The 21,390-nt window shown below is 35.7% G+C and overlaps 1 protein-coding gene across 10 annotated transcripts in view; it reads left to right on the top strand.

The window, feature by feature from the left end:
- Positions 1 to 21,390, top strand: part of SOX6 (SRY-box transcription factor 6) — a 375,192-nt gene that overhangs the window by 209,319 nt on the left and 144,483 nt on the right. For all 10 annotated transcript variants that reach the window (XM_074885126.1, XM_074885127.1, XM_074885121.1 and 7 more), the window contains 2 exons: positions 16,174 to 16,346; positions 19,909 to 19,977. In XM_074885126.1, coding sequence (XP_074741227.1) covers positions 16,174 to 16,346; positions 19,909 to 19,977 — 242 coding nt within the window. The remainder of the gene's footprint in view (positions 1 to 16,173; positions 16,347 to 19,908; positions 19,978 to 21,390) is intronic.

Here is a 21,390-nt window from a genome sequence, read left to right as displayed (position 1 = left end):
TGTTTTTTCAGATTCATTAAGAATCATAGAGTTCCTTTTAATTTGTAACTGAAAACTTTTTACCTTTGCTGCTTTGCTCTGGTGTAAGGATCCATTTGCCTACATATTGTTGAGATTCTGCAACAGTCACAGGATGACTGTGGATTTTCTTTTAGGACATGTAGTGAATAGAGGGTTCCTACATCAAGATGTATTAATAAATTAATTACATCAAGACTACTAATAAACCCTTTTCTCTATTTTGTTGTATTCTTCACCTTCCAAGTGTTCTATAGTGTAATTTTGGGTCTCTCAAACTTCAGAAGGTGTGACCACTTCTTCTGAAATGTAGGGATTTTTCTAAAAATAAATACTTTGTCCTATCAGTTTACAGTCTGCCACTTTTCAAGATAACAGTGATTGACAAAGGCACTCGGGGTCTCTCTGTATACTCTCAGATAACATATCCCACCATCAGACCAATATGAACACTTGATGCTAAGAACTGGCTGTGAGTAGGCCATAGTGAGAATTCTCCCTCTGCTGACCTGGAAAAATCATAGTCAGTTTCCACACATAGCTAGTTTAGTTACTAAGTTTACTTTACTAAGTTTACTAAGTTTAGTTAACTTTATAGGTAAGTCTCTTCTCTCACTTTGCCTCTTTCTGTTCCCTTCCATGTGCATTGTGCTAACAAACACTGAGAAAAACACTTTTCTGAATTATAGTTACAACTACTGAAAAGGGCTATGGTGATAAGCAGCAAATCACCCATGACAGAATATAGGTGCTAATTGCTCGTCAGCTGAATCTGCTATAAGGAATTTACATTATGACAGCTATGCTGGTGTAAAATGTTTGAATGCATTAAGCGGCTGGAAATTAATATAAAGTTCAAGTTTGGACGTGAGGGAAAACTGAGGATTTATGTAATGAAAATGAACATTGTTTAACTTGTTTTAATGAAATAGTCTTCACAAAGGAGAAAAGTGTTCCTTTCAATAGGCCCACTTGCAGCGTGATCTGTAAAAGGAGAACACTGCTCTTCACTAGTCAAAGTCAGATCCTATAGGTCAGCTGGCATCACCAATGCCAGGGCTGAGACTGCAGCTATTATCCAAAAAGGTAACACAGTTTCTGTGATGGTCCTTAACAATCTCTAAGAGGTGTGTATTTTTTTTAAAGCAAACCTAATCTGCCATTTTTCATTGGAGTTCTGAAAGAGTTAGTTTTCTGTGGTTCATGAACTCAAGATACATGATATTTGTTCAATGTTCTTGACTGACTGCTAGAAGATAGGAAATGGTTAAATGATACTGTGAGAATTAGAAGGTTAGTTGGTAAACTAGGTAATGGTTTTGACATGCATACCTACTCAGGCTTTTGTAGTAGTGCTCTTGTCGGTGTTAGCTATGTCATAGCAAGTGTAGAGTTGTGCAGTTGGTTAAGCAACTGAAAAAGTCAGTCCTCTTAAAGTATGTACACTAATACTGAGTACTCGAGTTAGTAAAAATCTTTATTTTTTTGCATAGGAAAATAAATGTGAATGAATGTGTGTGAGTGTTGCCTTATAAATGCATATTCTGAATTGTCTTTACATGTCAGATTAGTATTTTCATCCTCTTATGCAAGCTGGTTGTCTTATATGGACTGTTGTCTGTATATGTTGAGTGCATGATATAACTGAAAGCTTACTGCAAACTTAGCTTTATTGCAAGGTGCTGAGGGTCCCCTAAATGCAGAACATTTAAGGTACACCAGAGCAGAAAAATCTCATCTTTGCTATTACATATCAAGCTAATAACGGAAGAGCTCCAAAGAGGAATTTGAAAATTTGTAAGTGAATGCAGTCTGCGCTACTTTGAAATTACCAAAGTGCTACTGAGTTCTAGAAAGTGATACCTAAATACCTCATGTCCTTCAGCAGTTCTTCAACAATATTTCCATTTATGACTGTGTTTATTTTGATATCCTGAAATGATGATGATAATACAATATATTGATGGCTATATGTTAGAAGTTAGCTGTAAGGGTGCAGTTGGAAGCTTTTTTTGTACTAAGGTTATTACCTATGTGAAACTCAAAGTAAGCAACTTAAGGTTTTGACTGAAACATGTCAGCCCTAAGCCTGTGTATTCACTCAGATTCAGGTTCTCATGTCCACTAGCTGGTGTTGCACATCAGAAAAGTAAATTAAACTACTTTTACATTAAGGAAAGACAGTTTTTTGACACATAGGTATGAATTCCCATACAGGGAAAACAAATCTTAATAAAAAAATCATCAAATACTGTATCTGAAGGGCTAAAGTTGCTATACAAGAACACAGAGAAAACTGGAAAGGGAATCTTTGGTATAAAGAGGAAGAAACAGCCAAACTTCCATTTGATTCCAGCAGTCATCAGAAATGGACTCAAGGAAGAACAGGAAAAGCATATATTTTCACACTAATGCTATCCCAGCCTCTGACTGTTTTCAGTTCCAGGGATCCCCTGACCCTGATGTGGTTTGTTTATTTTGTATCAGTCAGCTAGATCTCTCTTCCCGCTCCCAAATACTGTTCCAGTCCCGCCTTGAGCCTATATAAATCTTAAAGCCCATGGCATCTTTTAGGAAGATATTCCATGGTTCTAGAGTCCACTGTGCGAAAAACCACCTCTGATGAAAATGAATTGAAAACTTCTAAGGTGATGTTATGCAATTCAGACACATCTATCTCATTTTTTAAAATAGTGTAAGATGTTATGTGAGTCAATGGGTGCTAGATGCTTAAGGTGTTTTTAAAAACATGGCCAATCCCTTTAAAAAACCTGGTCCGGAGACACCTAAATCTAGGAAACCCCTTGGAAAAACACCCAAGATCTTTACAGATGCAGACGGGTTGAAATTTTGATGGATATTTAAAATTCATAGAGAGGAAATAACCATAAAATACATTGCTTAAGTGCAAAATTATATTGCAGTCACAATTAGCCTTTATCTTAGTTTGCAGTATCTCAGCATCACAGTTACACCGATGTAACTTCTGAGAAACACATTGGAAACATCGCATCAAGTTGCAATAGGTATGTTGTTCCAGACATACCTAATTTTTTTAATTTTTAATAGGACACTTAAAAGGATGATTAACTTTCAAAACCAATTGGAGAAGTCTCAGTAGAGATCTGTTTTCCCTGCTCCTGCTTCTTCTTCATTTATATTTTTAGTTTTAGTGTCTTGTTATGAAGGAAAAATAATGATGAAATTGCCATTGCTGTAGAAATAAAGTAATGAATATACAACTGGACGGTGTCTTATTGTCTTAAGGAGAGAGGAACAATTAGGGGATCCTGATTTCTTAAATATATCCTATTTATAATATATTGAATTAGAATGCTGTTTAATGGAATTCATAACCTCTTGGTGTGTTTCCTACATGCTTCCAGTGCTTCAAGATTTATTCTGAATCATCTTTAGACTGCGCTTAAACTTGTGTCTATGTCCAGGCCTTTGAATATTAGATTATATTAAGTCTTTTGAATAGGCAGTGTTTATGTGTTCATTCTGAGTGATCCTGTTTGAGTGGTAGAATACCAATATAAGCACAAAAAATAACATGATACCACTCTCTGGTTTGGGACTGTGAAGAATTTCATTACCAAAGATTCTGTAGTGAAGGACTGTGTTAAATGTTTTGGTTTATGATCAACTAGGTATACAAATAAATTGAATTAAGTAGGTTTCCAACTGTACTTTTAGTCGCTTCTAAGAAACATCTGGCTAAACATGCTCATGCTTGTGGTTAGAGCCCAATTATACCAGAACACTCTTAGAATATGTGTGTAACTTCAGTCTGCAAATGTAGGCCACCTCCTTTGTGCTCTGGTTAATGTGATTTAGGAGGTTTTCTGCAGTCAGAATACTTGACTGATAATTTTGTAGCATATTTCATAGTAGCGCAGCAGGCTGGTCATAGAATTCTAATTTGTTCTGGAATGTGTTCTTTTAAATTATTTATTTAGTTATTTATAAAATAAACCTTGAGGGAAGAACAAGCATAGTTTACTTGTTTGGTTTTTGTTTCTCATACCCATACAGTGAGGTTGTGGTTATTTCAAAAGACATAAGATAATGCATATTTGTAGCATTAATAAACTCTGCTGAATTGGTTTTACAGATTATGAGGTTGTGTGTAGCAGATAAGTAGCACTTTCAATTTATAACTGTTTGATTATGAAAGAAATTTATAATAATATTCATATTTACAAGCCTGAAGCTGCCAATGTTGACCACCTAATGCCATTTATTAATGAACATATCAACGGACCTGTTTGAAAACCCACTGAAATAAGTGTAAATCCTTCAACTGACTTCTGTGGACACATTCTAAATGTATAAAATGTTGTTGCTTTTCCACACATATCAAAGGCTTTTGACTAAATTGTCTCTTCTTAGATGAAGTAGGAAGTTTCTTCTTTACAGCTTCCATGATAGACAGGCTATGCTAATGTCCTTGTTTTGCAATAAACTTTGCCTCTTCATTACTTATCACCAGAGGCAATAAAAATCTTCAGAGGCAAATATAAGTTTTTCATTGATATACTTGTTTGTATTTGTAAGACATGAAAGATGAACATGTAATTAAGATCAAAATTAAAATTTATATTTAAAGTATATAAATCTTGCAGTACTAATACTCCTTATATTTATATTTAGACATTTCTGAGTGGTGTAGCTAATAACTACTAACTAAAAACTTGTGGAAGTAACTTATTTAACGAGATATAAAAAGTAACTGCAAGACATCGTAAGTCAGAGTATATTTCACAGGGGCACATCTCTCCTGTGTATATTGTGCATTCTGGATGCAGTAGAAGAAATGCATTTGGGTTACAATTTTCAGTATAGGAAGAGAGGCAAGATTCCTGGAGTGTTTTGGATTGGGATCCTCAGTGTTAGCTTTCAGGCAAATGAACTCCAGTAATTGAATCCTAATATATAAATTGATTAGATTTTTTTATAAAAAAAGCTGCAGTGGCACCTATGGAAAGGACCTCTTCCCTTCTTGCACCCATAGAGAAAAGTATTCATTTCCATCCTTGTTCTAATAGACCTTCCTAGTACACAGATGCTGAAGTTCAATATAAGGCACCACATCGTCCTCTTTAAAGCTAGATTAGCCCCACAGGAGGATACAGCGACGGTACATTTTTTCACATGATTTGCACATGTCCAACTGCAGGAGTAAACATAAAAGATGTATCAGCTTCGACTGTCACTTTTCTTACCATCACCTCATGTATGTATTTATGTACATTACAGTACAAAGTATTCCTCACTATTTAAAGAGAAGAATCATGTTATTTCTGCAAATACAAGAAGCAGAAAAAAATATTATAAACCTCCTTTTCTGTAGCTTGCTGTTTAAAATGGAAAGCTTAATTAAAATGTGTGATTCTTTTTCATCTTTCATTATTAATCCATAGTTTTGACAATGCGAGAAGACTGAACAAGCAAAAGCTTCTTTTACATCATGAACTTTTTTATGAAAGACAAATGTCAGCTAAAGAAATCACAAGTAACTGAGTCCTGTTATACAGGGAAATTAATGTCATCTAATTCCTATGTGCTATACTAGTCAAATGAGATATTAAACTAACTTCCTCTTAACTCAGCTTCCTTCCAGTCATTTTTATGCATGTACATATACAATTCTCTTTCCAGAATAAGATTAGATAGAGCAGATATTCAGTTCATCCCTGTGATTGAAGATACAATTTTTAATTGGAGAGCTCTTCCTTCCAAACAAGTGCTTTTTTTTGCACTTGCACCACAACAGGAAGAAATACTAGTTTAAAAAGAATGAAAAATCATATAGATCACTTGGAATTGTATCATGTTTACATAATAAAAAAATAAGATTCATTTTGAAGAGTATCACGGTACCCAGAAATCACTTGTTAAAGTTAAAATTGAATATGGAAACAAAATGATTTTTATCCAGCTGTACGCTGTTATGAAAGAATCAATGAAATGGAGCAATTTCAAAATCAGTCCTGAATTCTCCATTTACATTTTTTTCTTCAGCAGACTCCTAATCTTTTCGTGTTGGTTGATAAGCTCCTACTTATTCCAGACTGTCATCAATTGTGACTCTCAACACTGTAATTCCAAAGAAGACACTACCTATGATTGTGTATAAGCAAAACAAAATATAATTGCTTATCTAAAAGAGGCAGTTACAAAAAAGTATCTTACTTATACCTTTTATTGCAATGTTGTATATGAGTATTAGAGATGGCTTAGCATTTGTATGTCAGACCATCTGCTTCTCCACATCAAGGCATGGGTGCAAATATTCATCTAGAACTAAAATATTTTTCTTCTTTTCTGGAAATGAAGTGTAGGGGTTTTCAATTTATTTCAAACATCTACAACATTACTTAACTAAATTAAGATATAGTGGCACTACTAGTGCAGCAGAACTCCATTCAGTAAATTCATGAGTCAAAAGAGAAAAAAAAAATTGAAAGAATTATCCAGAAAGCAAAGTAGTGTTTAGGACAAAATGCTGTGTGTTGGAATGCCTCTGAAGCTGGTGTGAAAGGTGGGGCGGTATTTTTCTCTGTAAACACCTCATTCTCAGTTTCACATCAAGCTATAAGCTGCTCAGGGAGAGATTTATGAAGTTAATAAGGAAGTGCATTTAAAATTTCCAATACTATGTACAGTTTTGTACGTCAAATGGTGCTGTCAGGACAAAGCAGTCTCAGACCTAGAACTGGGGTGGTGCTATGGATGATATATATGTATAGGCTTCTTTACTAACATTTTTACATACCTAATATAGTGAGTTTTGTAGAAACTGAGAGATAGAACATCATTAAAACAATGTTATTCCATAATGTTCAGTGACGAGTTTTCCTGGGCTTCTATTTGATGTGTCTGCTATTGGTCCTCTGACGATTACAAAATTCAGCCAAAGCTTATGAAAGAATACATGTGTTTTGAGTCAGGTTCAGAGATAATATAATAGGGAAGGTGAATGACTTCACTTACTGTTTATGGGAACATGGGGTTCAGCTCTCATACCATTGTAAATAAAGAATATTTTCTACTAAGTTTCTAGTTCTACATGTATGTGTTGATATTATGAAGACCTGCTGAGTTGTTAATTCCAGTGTAATGAAGAAGCTACAAGCACTATGAACATCACTGTTATTGAGGGACTTGTGTTTTCTGATATTTAGTACTCGTGTCCCATCTTCGGAAGGTAAAACTGGCTATCTCCATTTCCCTATGAGACTTCCCCTATTTTGCTATGTGAGAACTTAAAGCATCATAGGACTATTGGGTTGGAGTTAGTTGCACAGCCCTTGTAAATGAGAAAAGTTACAAGATTTAACTTTCAAACCCTTTTTATGACTTTCTCATCTCCTTGAGGAAGACATAACATTGGCCTGCTATTGTTTTTTGTGCTTGATGTGTGTTCTCTGATGGGGAAAGGTGAATCAATCTTGTGCCATTTTAACTTAAGATATTAACTTCCACAACCTGGTAAACATGATCTGTGTGTGGATGTTTGCACAGAGAAGGTTCCGATCTTGAAAGTTCATTCCTACTGTGATGTTTAAATATTTCTGCCATCCTTATTCACACAATTTCTGGCATCTCAGTGTGGTTTTTCTACAGAGAAGGAACTGTTACATAATTACATGATAGTTAGATTTTCTTTTTTTTCCTGTTTATCAATTCTTTTCAGTTCCAATACCTCCTTTATCCTTTGGATTTTTTATTTTTTAATATTCTATTTCCTGTTATATGGCCCACAAATACAGTTTGGAATCTTTATTGTTCCTTCCCCCTCCCTGATCTCGGGAAGAACTCTCATGTGTATTTAAATGGGAGAAACTGAAACTGAAGGTCAGGATATTTTTTCTGCTCTTTCAAGTCCTGAGTGAGTATCTTAAATGGATGGACCATCTTTCATCCTTTATTGTTTGTAAATTTTTTTTAACTTTAAAAGCATTAGAGTCAATAATAATATTAATAATACAAATTTTGCTCTCTATATAACACTACCACGTTAATTTTATTTTGGTGTGCTATGCCCTGGGCTACAGTCTTCTCAGTTAATAAAATAAAACTACTCATTTTTCTTTTCTCTTTACATCATATTTTAGTGTTTGTATCACTGTACAGATTACTCGCAGCCCGTGGCCTCTGTTATATCATTATATTCTAATTCATCAAGAACAGGTTGGCTGTGAGTTTTTAATTGCAATGTATAATACATATTTCTCTGTTTATATCCAGTATTATCACATTTTTTCCACATGGAGTCTGAACAGCTTATATTGAGTATATATGAAGCATTTCTAAACCCACTGCAAGCACTAAAGCATTCATAACCAAATCTCAACTTGCTGCTGAAAACCCCTACAAATAATTTATTCAAAAAATGTTGTCTTCTTTCATGCACATGCATGAATTAACACTTAATATGTACTTCTAGTATTATTTAGAATGTAAGGTGACAAGTTCTTCTGGAATTCAAGGATAATTCTAAGAAACTGGCTAAAGTGTTTTTTTTTTTTTTTTCTTTGTAATAGCAAACAACACTAAAGTAGAATTGTATATATGAGATAGTAACAAAATCTCTAAACTTAGTTTAAATCCTCCAAGGCTTATGTCAGATAGAGTTCTTCTTTTCAGAAGCAAAGGAGTCCAAGAGATTTGTTGGAATTCTGCTTTTTGCTGGGCACTATTTGGAGGAGGGGGAGGTTGAAGCTCTGGCTAACATCACATTCTTTCCTACATTCCTGACGTGAATTACATTTTAGGACTCAACAGTGGATTCACCACATCCCTGAAAATGGGGCAACATATCGTTGTGCTGCTCCATGAGCTGGCCGGGCTCTACTCAATCCAATCCTTTGCCTAGCAGATTACTTTGGCAGTTTTGAAGCTGTTTGGTAGTAACTTGTGAACAGTTTATGTTGATCTGGTCACTGCAGTATTTTTCTTTTGAGTGTGTTGGTTTACTTTGATTAGAACTGTTGTGAAAAAGAGGGAAGAAAACCTCTGAATATAAGATATTCCTCAGGAAACACTTGAGAATTGCTAAGAAACAACACAAGAACAAAAAGTCCAGCAAACACATGAGATCAAAAAAGCGTTAAAGGCCACAAAAGAAACTGTCTCAGAAGAGGTGGTTATTTGCAGCAGCAAAGCTAAGGTACAAGCATTTGCTGGGGAATGCTAGGGCAGGTAAGCCTGCCTCAGTTGCCATCTTTAGGGCAAATCTTTAGGAGAAATATTCAGCTGGATTACTATATACATTCTTGTGACTGACTTGTTCTTAATGCAGAATAAACTGTTCTGTGATTTGGGAAGTCTGAAAAAGGAATAAATCCTTCAAATTCTTTTGAGAAGGGAAAAAAACAACAGAGTGTGACACTTTAAATAGTCAAATAGTGTACAGAGGTGCAGTGATGAAGTGAGGATCTGTGAGGGCACTTAGGCCCAGGGACTCCTGTCTCTATCCCAGCTCAATGTCAGGGAGAGATCTGGATGTGCATTACTCTTCTCCACGTGTACTGTCCCCCCAGTTAGAGAAGATGCATGTGTGGACTGGATGAAAGCCTTGGTATGATCCAAGCTAAGCAGCAGTGGGTGCAGGACCCTGATGTTTGCTGGGTAATTTCATTTTCACTGCTGCCTGCAATTTTATGGCTGTGTCTAGGAAAGAAAGTCTGGCCTTTGATAAGTTTAGGATTGTATTAAAACTCTTCTGTTCTGCGAATCCTTAAAAAATTGCACTCCCACCTAAGAAATTGCTTAAGTGTGCGAAGTTTAGTATATGTGAAACTAGGATGAATCCTGCAGATTGTCAGTAAAACATTTTCATCCTTCTCGTAAGCAAAGATAATTTAAGTGATTTTTTATTTTTCTAAATCTAACAAACAGATTTTGCTCTACAGAATGTTTTCAGTAGTTCCTAATATTAATTCCCATTACTGTTTATGGACATAGGGTATTTATTTTTCCTTGCTCAAAGCTTAAAACACAGAATGATTTTGAGAGCTAAGCAGGGGGGTTGGGGGGGGGTGGATCTCACACCTTCACAAGAGAAGCTATCCGGTGTGGTTTGCATGCTGGACATGTTTGCTGTGCTGCCTTCTGCACTGGGATGCTACAAAGCACAATGGAAGCATTTATAAAACTTTTTATTGACTAAGGACTGGACAGTAGCATATGGGAACATCAACAATTGCTAACTGATCATGAAATAAAGAAATTCCAGTATTCTAGTGTTATAAAAAGAAGGGGAAAAAAAAGTCATTCAGAACTTAGTCATATTGGTTCAGCTGTTGTAACCAAAGACTGATAAGATAATAGAGGTCTTTGTGGCTGTTTTCTACTGAAATGCTTTATCTTTATGATGCACTTGGGGCCCTTTAGAGTGGAAAGCTTTTTAAACTGCTGTTGGAGTTAGAACTCAAATTAGATGCTATTGCAATGGCAAGGGGGCTCCTTAGTCAGGCAGCCCTCACAAAGTGACTTTTATCTCCAAAGCCCTTCCATTAGATTGTTACTTTCTTCTGTTTTTCCTGTTTATTTTTGTTGACTTTTGCTGCCCTATTTTGTGGCATTTAAAAGGTGACCCAATCAAAAAAGGGTAAATGCTAAATGCTGGACAGAGCCTGTGAAGTAGAGACATCACAGCCTATCTGATGTGTGCTGCAGACTGCCGTGTTAGACAGAATGGTTTAACCAGGTTATCTCTGGGCAGCTAAGATCAAATACACTTTCTTTTATGTCTAGCATTGTGTTTTTGCTTTCTTTTCAAACAATGTCCATAAGAAAAAAAAACCCCAACGAACTAACAGAGGAATTGATTCATAAAGGCTTTTCTTTTTTTTTAAATGCTGAAATTGCTTAACTTGATTCAAAATCATTTTTGATTGTTGGTTGAATTGCTTTGGTTGATGATACTTTGTAACTGCAGTTATGTGATTTAAAGCCCTTCTTAGTTTCTGGCAAAGTCCACACTTCTTTCTTGCATTACTGTCTCTTCATTTCATAAAAGTCACACTATGTGTTTATTCTAAAAACATAACAGGAGTAATCATTTCTGATTTATTAATTTGTATTTCCTGTAAGTATATGGGGCAAAAGTTAGTTTAGATGCAGTGCATAAACAAGGATGATATTTGTCATGCTTTACGCTAATCACAGAATTCAAGAGAACCAATAATACTTTGCAGCTGTGTAGAGATTCCATGCAAAGATCTCAAAGCACTTCAGAAGCATTAACTAACCAGGCATAAAAGCCTCTGATTGGTAGTGTTTTACTTTGTGTACATGTTGGGAAACTAAGGCAAGCACATTCAAGAACCCACAGTAATTTCGTGTCACAGCTAAGAATCCTACTTCAGCAAGCTTTGGACCACGCCTATAAATTTTTGGCTTATTTATGACTCCAGTATTCTGTCTTTTATTCACTTGATACAATATGTGGTTTTATCTTGTTTTCTTTTGCTGAGTGTCAAAGAGATTAGTGTAAATTATGCTATGTAAGTCTAGAAGCCTATTTTTTGTTATTCCTGCTTATTTTTTCCCTTACCAGCAGTTATTACTCTGCCTCTATCTCATGACAACTTGCCACAAGGACAGTTCCAAATTTAACATTGAAAAGCTTCCTGTGTTTGTTGACATGCAGCTACATCTGTATATAGACTGAATATGTAGTAAAAGGTAATAGAAGTGTTGTAAGGTGGTAAAGCAGAGATTGATATAGGACCTACAGTTATATTATGTATCTATACTTACAGGATACTACATTTTTAATCTTTTTTTGCAATGTTTATGTAGATAAAATGCAAGATTATGTTTATGATTTTTCTTAAATATATCATAAGATATATGATTATCTTTCTGTTACTTTGTGTAGCAAAAATCATGCAGCATTGTGATCAGTTTTAAAATAAAGGTTTTTGCCACAAGCAGAATTCTTTCTAAATGTAATTTTAGACCACAAGTTGAACTCTTCTCTCTTTTTGAGCAGATTTATAGCTACTTTTTATTTTTGTACTCCTGGTTACATTGACCTATGACCAGAATTTCTCAAAAGTTCTCTTTGATGCCTTAGTTCTGTTCAGTCTGACTATTTTATCTCATATTGTGCTCAAATCCATGTAAAAAGAAATGGTAAAAGCACACAAGGAAAAATTAAAATATCACTACAACCAAATTATTTTTCAGTTTATGATTATAATCACAAAGGGAAGAATATGTAACCAAAGGACTATCAAAAATAATAATTATTTTTTCTGAACTTTTGGTAAGACTGTTATATTTTCATTTTAAAAAGAAGTCCTTAAATACGATCCACTTCCCACCAACACTCAAAATTTTAAATACTGCTGGTAGAGGGAGTCAATGGATCAAATTCAGTATATCTGAAGTCACTGAAATAAAGGCCCCTAAGAAAAATGTGTCAATTTTAAAGGTCTTTCCTAACTGAAGACCATTTTGTGATAGAGCCAAAGGTTAATAAAATCAGTAGTGAATGTAGCAATTTTACAGATAAGCTATTGACAACAAGTGTAGTTACTTGAATAAAAAGCTAATTCAGTTCTAAAATGCCACATGCAGTAGCAGTGAATAGCTGCTTTTAGGTGCTTTCTGGAGGAGGATAAAATACAGAATCACAGCACTCTTCTTTTCCAGCATCCCTGGCTGCCTGTAAATTGCTGTGAATGGGACTGTAGGCTGACAGGCTCTATTAAGACAAACTGCCTTTCTCATCGGAGAGATAAAATAAATCAGGTGTTTAGTCAAATTAAAATACTTCAGATGGAGCAGGCCCTGGGGAGCACTGATCCACCTGACAAATCTGAGAGAAACTCAAGACAGATGTGTTTTGGGGATAAGGAAGACCCCATGGAAAAAAAAAATGCACTGCTATCTTTGGAGTAAGAGAAAAGGCTTAGAACAGAGAAAGAGCTGTGATATATAATATTTTATGGAAGCTGGCATATTTACTGTATATTTTCTACTAAGCTTTTTGTTTTATCTGTTTTTATGGCAAATACATTTTACAGATAGCTATATTTTTATTTTATTTATAGATATTTTTAGTCAGCAGCAGAAGTTTATTTACTGGTAATGAGTTTAGGAATCTCATTGCCTGCTGCAGTAAGTGGATGCAAAACAGATGATGATGGCACACAGCTACTGATGACCTCTCTTGGCCCAGCCAGATCAGCTCAATCTGGTCTGCATTCTGAGCAAGTTGTTTTTTATTGGTATTTAAACTGTAAAATAATGGTTGGGATTTTCCACTCTAAAATTAAATTATACCTCCCCCCCACACCGTTCATACCACAATATTCTGCATCTTATGCTTTTTCTTGTCTTGAGCAGTGTTCAGTTAGGTGTCTTGCAGCTTCATGGAGGTCTCATTATTTTCCAGGAGCACAGTGTACATTTTGTGGTCATCAGTTCTATTCTGCTGTTGGATTACATAGCACAGTACAAATTAAAGAGCAGAGTACTTTAAATGGGGTCATTCATTTCAGATGTGTTTCTGTGGGGCAAAAAAGGAAAGAAAAACAATTACAATGAATTCCTGAATAAGAACAGTTACTTCTGCCTGATACTGTATACAATTTAGAAAAAAAGAAAAAGAAATGTTCTTATAAATTTGCTGCAACTATATCAAATGGTTCTAATTAATCATAACAAAACAGTCAAATTTTGTAGCCTTAGCATGCACTCTTTGTGGTAGCTTTCTACTCATATTATGAAGCAAGTACAAAGTATGCAGAATAATATGGAAATGGAGCAGGAGATTAATATCTGCTTTGGGTGTGTAAAATATTTTATGACTGTAAGATCAGGGGCCTGCATTACAATGCCAAAGCTGCTTGACAGATGTGAAAGTCTCAAGCTGTGGTTTCCCAGGTGGCAGTGGATGGCAATAAGTATCATTTGAGACAGCAGGTTGCTTCCCATTGGCTTTCTAAAATAGGTGTGTGGTTGATCTCTTCTAGTCATGATGGGCAAGGGAGTTTTTCTTTGGCAGAACAGTTTTTTATCTATGGAAATTAATTTCAGTATACAAAAACATATTCAAAAGCACCTGAATAATCTTTGATCCATGCATCCATCTTCAAGACTGAATAATACAGTTTAAGAGGGTTAAGGTAAGTCTATACTGAAGTTACAGATCATTGAACTGATGTCAACAGCGTGGAGCTCAGTACACACTAATGGATCCTGGCAAGGCAGTACCTTCAGTGTAGACATTTTCCTGGCCACATACCTGCCTAAGCTTACTTTCAAAAATCTTTTTTATTTGTTGTTGTTTTGAAACAGCTTTTTGCACAGTCACGCATCTCACACTAAGGTTTTGCAATGGGTTGGTCTGAATAGTAGCGTGTCCTTCAGCTTTATTTCATGCATCCATCATACTTCTTGTGACTAAGAAAATTGCTAACCATTTTAAAAACTTCTACTACAAGAGAAGTTACTCGTTTTTCCTTGTCTGGAGTTCTGTGTCACATGTATACTGAATTAAGGTTTGGCATTACAGGGTACTGAAACATCAGTTTGTTGTAGACTCTTTTAAATCTAAGATAGTTAACAGTGGCTAAGAAATGGAATATTTTCAGTACTTTATGTCGTTAAATGCAAATAAGAAATGTACAGAAAAACAGGTACCCTTTATTTCTGAGAGTCTGCATTGTTTAGAGTGAATGACTTAAGCCATGCAGTTTCTTTTTCCATAGAAAGCAATTATAGACAGAAGTTTTCTTGTATGCTGCTTTTGCAAATGGAATTCAGTTTAAGAATAATATTGGTCCCATCATAGCACGATGTAAGTCGTAGAGCATCTTGGGTTTGTCACCTGCTTGGCAGGAATCTGTTTTGTCTTCCCTCTCCTTCTGAAACCTGTCAACCTCTTTCTTCTCTTCCCTAGAAGATATCCATCTTACTCCTGGGAAGAAGGTGGAGTCATAATTTTGGTGACAATTTCTCCATTCCCTCCCAGGTCCTGTTCCTCACACATTTTCTTCCTCTTCAAAAGTCCTGTGACTTCTTTATCACAATCTTCTATTGTGAATGGAGGAAAGGAAGTATGCAAATACCCTCTTTTCTGTGCCACTTCTCATATCACTGTGGCAGATTACAGACCTGACTAGCTCTTGATTTGGTTTGCTTCTTCTCTAACTTTCAGTTCTCTGTACAACATAAAATTGCTTCATTTATCCCACTTCCAACTGTAAACTTCTTTCAGATGCTCTTCCAATATCCCTGAACTGCTACCTTACTGTAATTTTATTACCTCTTATAGAGCTGTGGGCCTGAGATGCTCATACAAGGAAATGCAGTGTATGGCTCAAATATAGGAGCTGACATTGCTGTTTGTGACAGAGTAATATGTTCATATGTAAGATGGGATATTTTTGGATTGATTTGCAAAAGGACCCTGTACTCTCTACTTAGGAGACCCATGCAATTTACCCATAAACAGACCATTAAGCATCATTAGTGCAAAGAATAAATGTACCGTAGTTTCATATTAATTAAGTGCTCTCTGTAGAGTAAACTTTGAAAGTTAAATGAAAATTTTTAAGCCATTTTCTCAGGTTAGCCATTTCTCTTAGGGGCAAGTAGAGCTCATTTTTAATACGCATTCCATAACCAAAGCTTACATTTACCCAAATGATCTACCAGATATATGGGTATTTTAGAGAAATTATCAATAAACTATTAAATTGCTTCTTCTGCTGAACAGCATATTTTAATTTTTTTTAAACATTTTTACATGCTTGGGGAAAAAAACAATAAAACATATAAAGTAAAGGAAAATTATGTCTAATAAACTGTGAATGTATTTATCACACTGGGCAGATTTAGATGAAAAAGATATAGGGATTTGTACACAGTGCATTGTTAATTACTCCTGTCAGAAAAAAAGAAATACTCTATATCTTTTCTGCTCCAATTTTTGTTATATCCTCCACTGCTTAGAGCGCAGCAAAGCTATGTGCTAGATTCTTTAGGGATTTGTTAGTAAAATATATATTCAATCTGCCACTTGAAGTAAGCATGTTGGTGATTCAGCCATTTTTTTTTTTGTGAATATTGCTTGGTAACTATTGTCTATCTCATATTTACAGTACATCTTTCCTGCACATTTAGGTACACCAGAAAGCCTGGCAGAAAAAGAGCGACAGCTCTCTACTATGATCACCCAGCTGATCAGCTTACGGGAGCAGCTCCTGGCTGCCCATGATGAACAGAAAAAGCTGGCAGCCTCACAAATTGAAAAACAACGGCAACAAATGGACCTTGCTCGCCAACAGCAAGAACAGGTGAGGCTCCAAGAAAGAAACCTGTGAAAATGTTTCTTGCAGAATGCTTACCATAAACACTGTTCTGCTTGGTGTTTGCTTTCATCTTTTTTTGTTGAAAGAGATTAAATATCTTCAGAAATTACTTCTTTTTCCAGAAAGAGAAAATATCATAGGACCCTGAGAAAAAGAGTGAGTGTGGACATTCAAATAATTTCTTTCCTAGAATAAGTGGCATTTGATAGATTTCACAGTTGTTGTTTCTTGCACCGAGATGCAATTTTGGGAGTTACAAATAAGCCAGACTATAACCATTATTTAACTCTTTCTCTTTTCGACAAAAAAATAATTGAACAAAAAACCTTAAGCATCCTCAAAACTTCAAATATCTTCTACAAGTAAGGTTTGATTTGTTTGTTCATGTTGTGGGGTTTATTTGTTTGGTTTTGGGTTTTTTTTGGTTTTTTGTTTTTTTTTTTAAGATGAAGTTGTCCAAAAAGCTGTCCTTTTCTCATTGTACAAAAGTGTAACAACAGTGATCCCTTACACTAGTCTCCTAGGCATTAGATCAGACAGATCCAAATTAATGTGTGGTTTTTAGGAATCTGACATTATTACTAGAATTATCTTTTCAGTTAAACGTATTTTATGGGATATATACAGCAATATATGCTCTGTTGATTTTAATGAGTTGTGACGTCTGGTATTTTATGTGCTTGAGTATTTGCCCACATGTAGGAATATGGACTCATCCCCTAATGGAAAATAACATAAAGGAACACTGTAAAAAATCAGAAGTTAGAATGTCATTTAGCCATCCAGAGATGACACAGTAATTAACTATTGACACTTGTGAATAAGCTAGCACAAATTAATCTTGACACATTTGCAGACGAGTGATATCTTACAGTGAACACTTTGTAATTATATTTCAAAATGAAAATTAAATGACACTTAAAACTAGGTTGTCATGCTCAATGAAGCGAGCATGTAGCTCAACCGATAGGCAAATAAAATTCAGAATTTGAGCCACATGGTGCTTGTGTACCCTACTTTACTGTGTCAAGCCTATACATCAGGGCTATGCTATGGTAATTGCATTGTGGGGTATTGGATACATTTTCTATCATAATACTGTTCCATCTAAGAGGAACCACTGTCATTAGATGCTTCATGGTGTATTCCTGGTTTTCATCAGGAAACACCTATTCAAAGGGTACTATATTGTACACACAGGTACAAAAAGCTGTTCACATGCAGTTTGAACTCTGGCAGATCAGTGCTTTTGCACATGTAAACAAAGATCTTATCCTTGCCTTGGCTATAGTTTACCATGTTAAGTAGCAGCCAGGTCACCAGCAGCTCCACACAATTCTGGGCATAGGATACTGCATATCTGTGAAAAAAGATACAGCACTCAGAAAGAATGACCCATGATGCAGCTCCATGTGGTGTTTCAATGTGAAATAATTCCTTTATGAAGCTAAATATCATGATAATCTTTCTATTACATTCACTCAGATTTTAGCAGCAGGGACAATGTGCTGGGACAATAAACCTGACAGAGCTTATCTTTAGTGACAAGCACTACACTTCTAAGATGGAATAGCACAATTGGTGTGCTACTCATTAAAAGTAACTCAAGCACTCAAACAGGTTTTTAAATATTCTCTGTAGCACAGTTACCATTAGAGTTGCTTTTCCAAGCACAGACACTACGCTGACCACTGATCTGACAATAGATGACCTGAGGTCCTAGGAGCTGCCTCTAGGTTACCTGGGCACACAGGCTGCTAGCTCTGAACTACCTTTTTCATCAGCAGACTAGGGCCTGCTTCTTCAGTCTTCATTCACCATATTTTTAATGACTTTACTGGAAGATTTGTCCAGAAATATTTGAACACCAGACTCATAAAGGGAGTTTGATCCCTGTTACAAGCATCAGTGTAGTGGGCTATGATAGCTGCTTGGTTCCTTCTCTGTGCAGCAGTTTGCCTTGATCCAGCCCAGACCACGTAGACTTCAATTTGTCTCATTAAGGCCATATGCAAGACTTAAAATATGTACGAATTTTGTGCTGGTCTCCCATACAAAAGTGAATTTTAACTGTAGCAGTGAAAAAAAAAAAAATTACAGAGTTATTTCCACGTGGTAAAGTGAGAGAATAAAGAAATGACAGACTCGATCCCTGTGTGTGCATGATTACAAGCTGTTAATATGTATGTAACTGCAGATTCCTTATGAGTTAGTCTGAATAGTTTGCACTAAAACTATGTGATTGTTTATTTCCAAATCGACCTTGCTACATTTCTGTAATTTTTTTATCATAAAAACATTCTACTTAAGCTTTCTCTGTTTATAACAGAGTAAGCATGCTTGGAAGATGTTGGGAAGGAGACCAGGAGCATCTTTGCCAAAACAGGAACAGTGGATTTGAGTGACCAAACTACCTTTGTCACCAACATTTTGCTGTTTTATGTGGTTCCTCTGCTTTAGATAAATATTTATAGGAGGGGAAATTGTACTTAAGAAATGAAGGTAGCAGATTTGCTGGTGTTTCCAGGAAACACAAATCTTGCCCTTGTTTCAGTCTGCTGCACAGTTACCCTTCTAAAGCAGAAGTCCAGTTCTTCCCCCAGCTCCCTGTTGCTGCAGACCATGTTACCCATTGTAGGGAGTAGCTCTGCGGTCTGAGGACAGGATCCTATTTCCCTTCTGCTCTTGCATGCTGATTTTGGATGGTTTGTGGGAATCGGGGCAGGTGGGGTGTCTGTGGCAGATTCTCTCTCGTTAGTCTCTTAGTGTTCCCTGCCCTGAACACATGGTTCTCTTCATCTATGTTAGAGAAGGGATAGAGTGAACCTTTACCCTTCAGATCCCTTACTGAATCTACCAAATGAGGGTAAGAATATCTACGTATTTCACAGGGTTGTGTTGAGGATGAGTTACTGCATCAGGTACTGCTTTTACACAGAATAAGACCCTACTTCCTTGAGTAGTTCCAAGGAAGACTTTGAGATTTACAAGAGAAGTAATGTGCTGCTCATTGTGAATGAAGTTAGAGAAGCTTGCCCTAGGAGCTTGTGCTGAATAGTGAAACATCTATAAATACTAGCTAAGGCTCCAGTTCAGCAAAGCAGGAAAATGTGTGTTTAACCTTAAGCACCTGAGTAATCCCATCCCCATTCAGCAAAGCACTTAATTTTAAGCATGTGTTTCATTCCCTTTGTAGCTAACAGTAATGCATCATAGTCAAAGATCACCACAGGCTTAAATGCTTTGTTGAATAGTGATGAGATTATTCACGTGCACCCAGCTAAACTCATGTTTCTATGCTTTGCAGAGTTGAGGCCTAAGTGCTTAAAATACATATTTCTTACTGGCTAACTAGAATTTATGTTGCATTTAAATTTAAAATGTTTACATCACATATAGAGATACCTCTAAAATATCCTTAATTTTTTTAAAAAATAAATGATGCTTAAGAATATAATAAAGAATAACTAATAAGATGTTTTTCACTCAGTAATATTGAAGCTTCAATATTACTGTTTTAATTTAATGGAAATTTTATTTCTAATAGATTGCAAGACAACAGCAGCAACTTCTGCAACAGCAGCACAAAATCAATCTACTGCAGCAGCAAATTCAGGTCAGTGTGTTTTATTGCTCTCTTCTGATTATACTTAAATTCCATTTATGGAGAGGGAAGGATCTAAAATAAAGCAGCCACATGCTTTACTAACAAACCTCAGTAAAGATGCTCTTTATGAAGGGTCTTTGTGTCTTAGAAAATTATTGTCAAACATCTTTTTGATGGAAAGAGCTTTTCTTTAATAAGCAGAGTCGTCTTCTGAAAGTTCTGAACTATTTCTTAAATCTTGTAATTTAATTCTGAAATCTTCAATCAGTTTGACTTGTATTGTGTGAAGTAAAAGCAGTCTCATTTATTGTTTATAGAATTCATCACTCAACAAAGGCAGAATTGGCTTTATAAGAAGGTTAGAAGAATGTTTTCCATTTCATTAACTAAAGCAAACATCTATAGAATAGGATAATAGACCCACAGGTATATGTGCCCCATGTACCTTTGGAGTACCTTCATGGATCTGGGAGTGTTCTGGAGGTATTCAGTTGCCTGTACTTGTACTCAGAACCTGGTTTAATTTTGTGCTAATATATGTGGGTAGGGAGTGACACATGACTCTATTACCTTCTCTGCTTTCCACTTTGAAAGCATTTCCACGGGCCTGTTCTTTGATTTAAATATTTCGGTTTAGCCTGACAGATGATGGTGCTGTCAATAATTTCCTATAGGCTTGGACTAACAGGTTTTTTCCTTAGTCAGCTGATTGCCATGTTACTAGATGGCAAAATTCAAGTTTTTCCTTCCCTCATCCCAAAAGAATGCTTGTAAATGCTTTTGCAAATATTGTAATGCAGTTTTGGTTACACTTTAAGGAGTTTAATTAACATATATAAATATATTGATACCTGCGATGAGAGGCACAGTTGAATTTTAAAGCACCATTATTGTCTTTGCCTATTGGAAGACTGAGTGTTCCCATTAGGTATACAGAAAGGATGGAAGAGATGTAAGAATAGTGAAAGGAAATCATACACCATCTTCTCTGTTATTTGCAAGTCTGGCTTCAGAAAACAAAGAATCATACAAAAAAATCTTTACTTGGCATAAAAGCTAAGACTGAAACACAGCTGAGTCTGCTAAACAGAACAGTTATTTGCATGAGAAATTTCTAATTTTTAAAATTATTTTAAAAATTAGGACACAGAAAGAGAAATCATGACCCAGTAACTTTTGTTTCTATTTGGAGAATGTGGGTATGTTTTACTGGAAAGTATCCTGCTCTGTAGTAAAAAGTTCAAAGGTACTTCATGTTTCAGTTCACTCAATACTTTCCAGTAGCTTTACCCTCCCACTGACTCTGGGGAAATGCAGTCTTACAATAGGTTGCAGGTTTGTTTTCTTGTTCACTCCCAATTTTCCTCAAACACAGTGCTGAACCCTCCACCAGTTTTCTTTCCCATCCTTTCCTAGATGTAT

Source organism: Strix uralensis, chromosome 15, assembly GCF_047716275.1.
Source record: "Strix uralensis isolate ZFMK-TIS-50842 chromosome 15, bStrUra1, whole genome shotgun sequence".
Taxonomy (NCBI): Eukaryota; Metazoa; Chordata; class Aves; order Strigiformes; family Strigidae; genus Strix; species Strix uralensis.
Note: the sequence above shows the minus strand (reverse complement) of the source record. Positions and strands in the feature narration are given on the sequence as shown.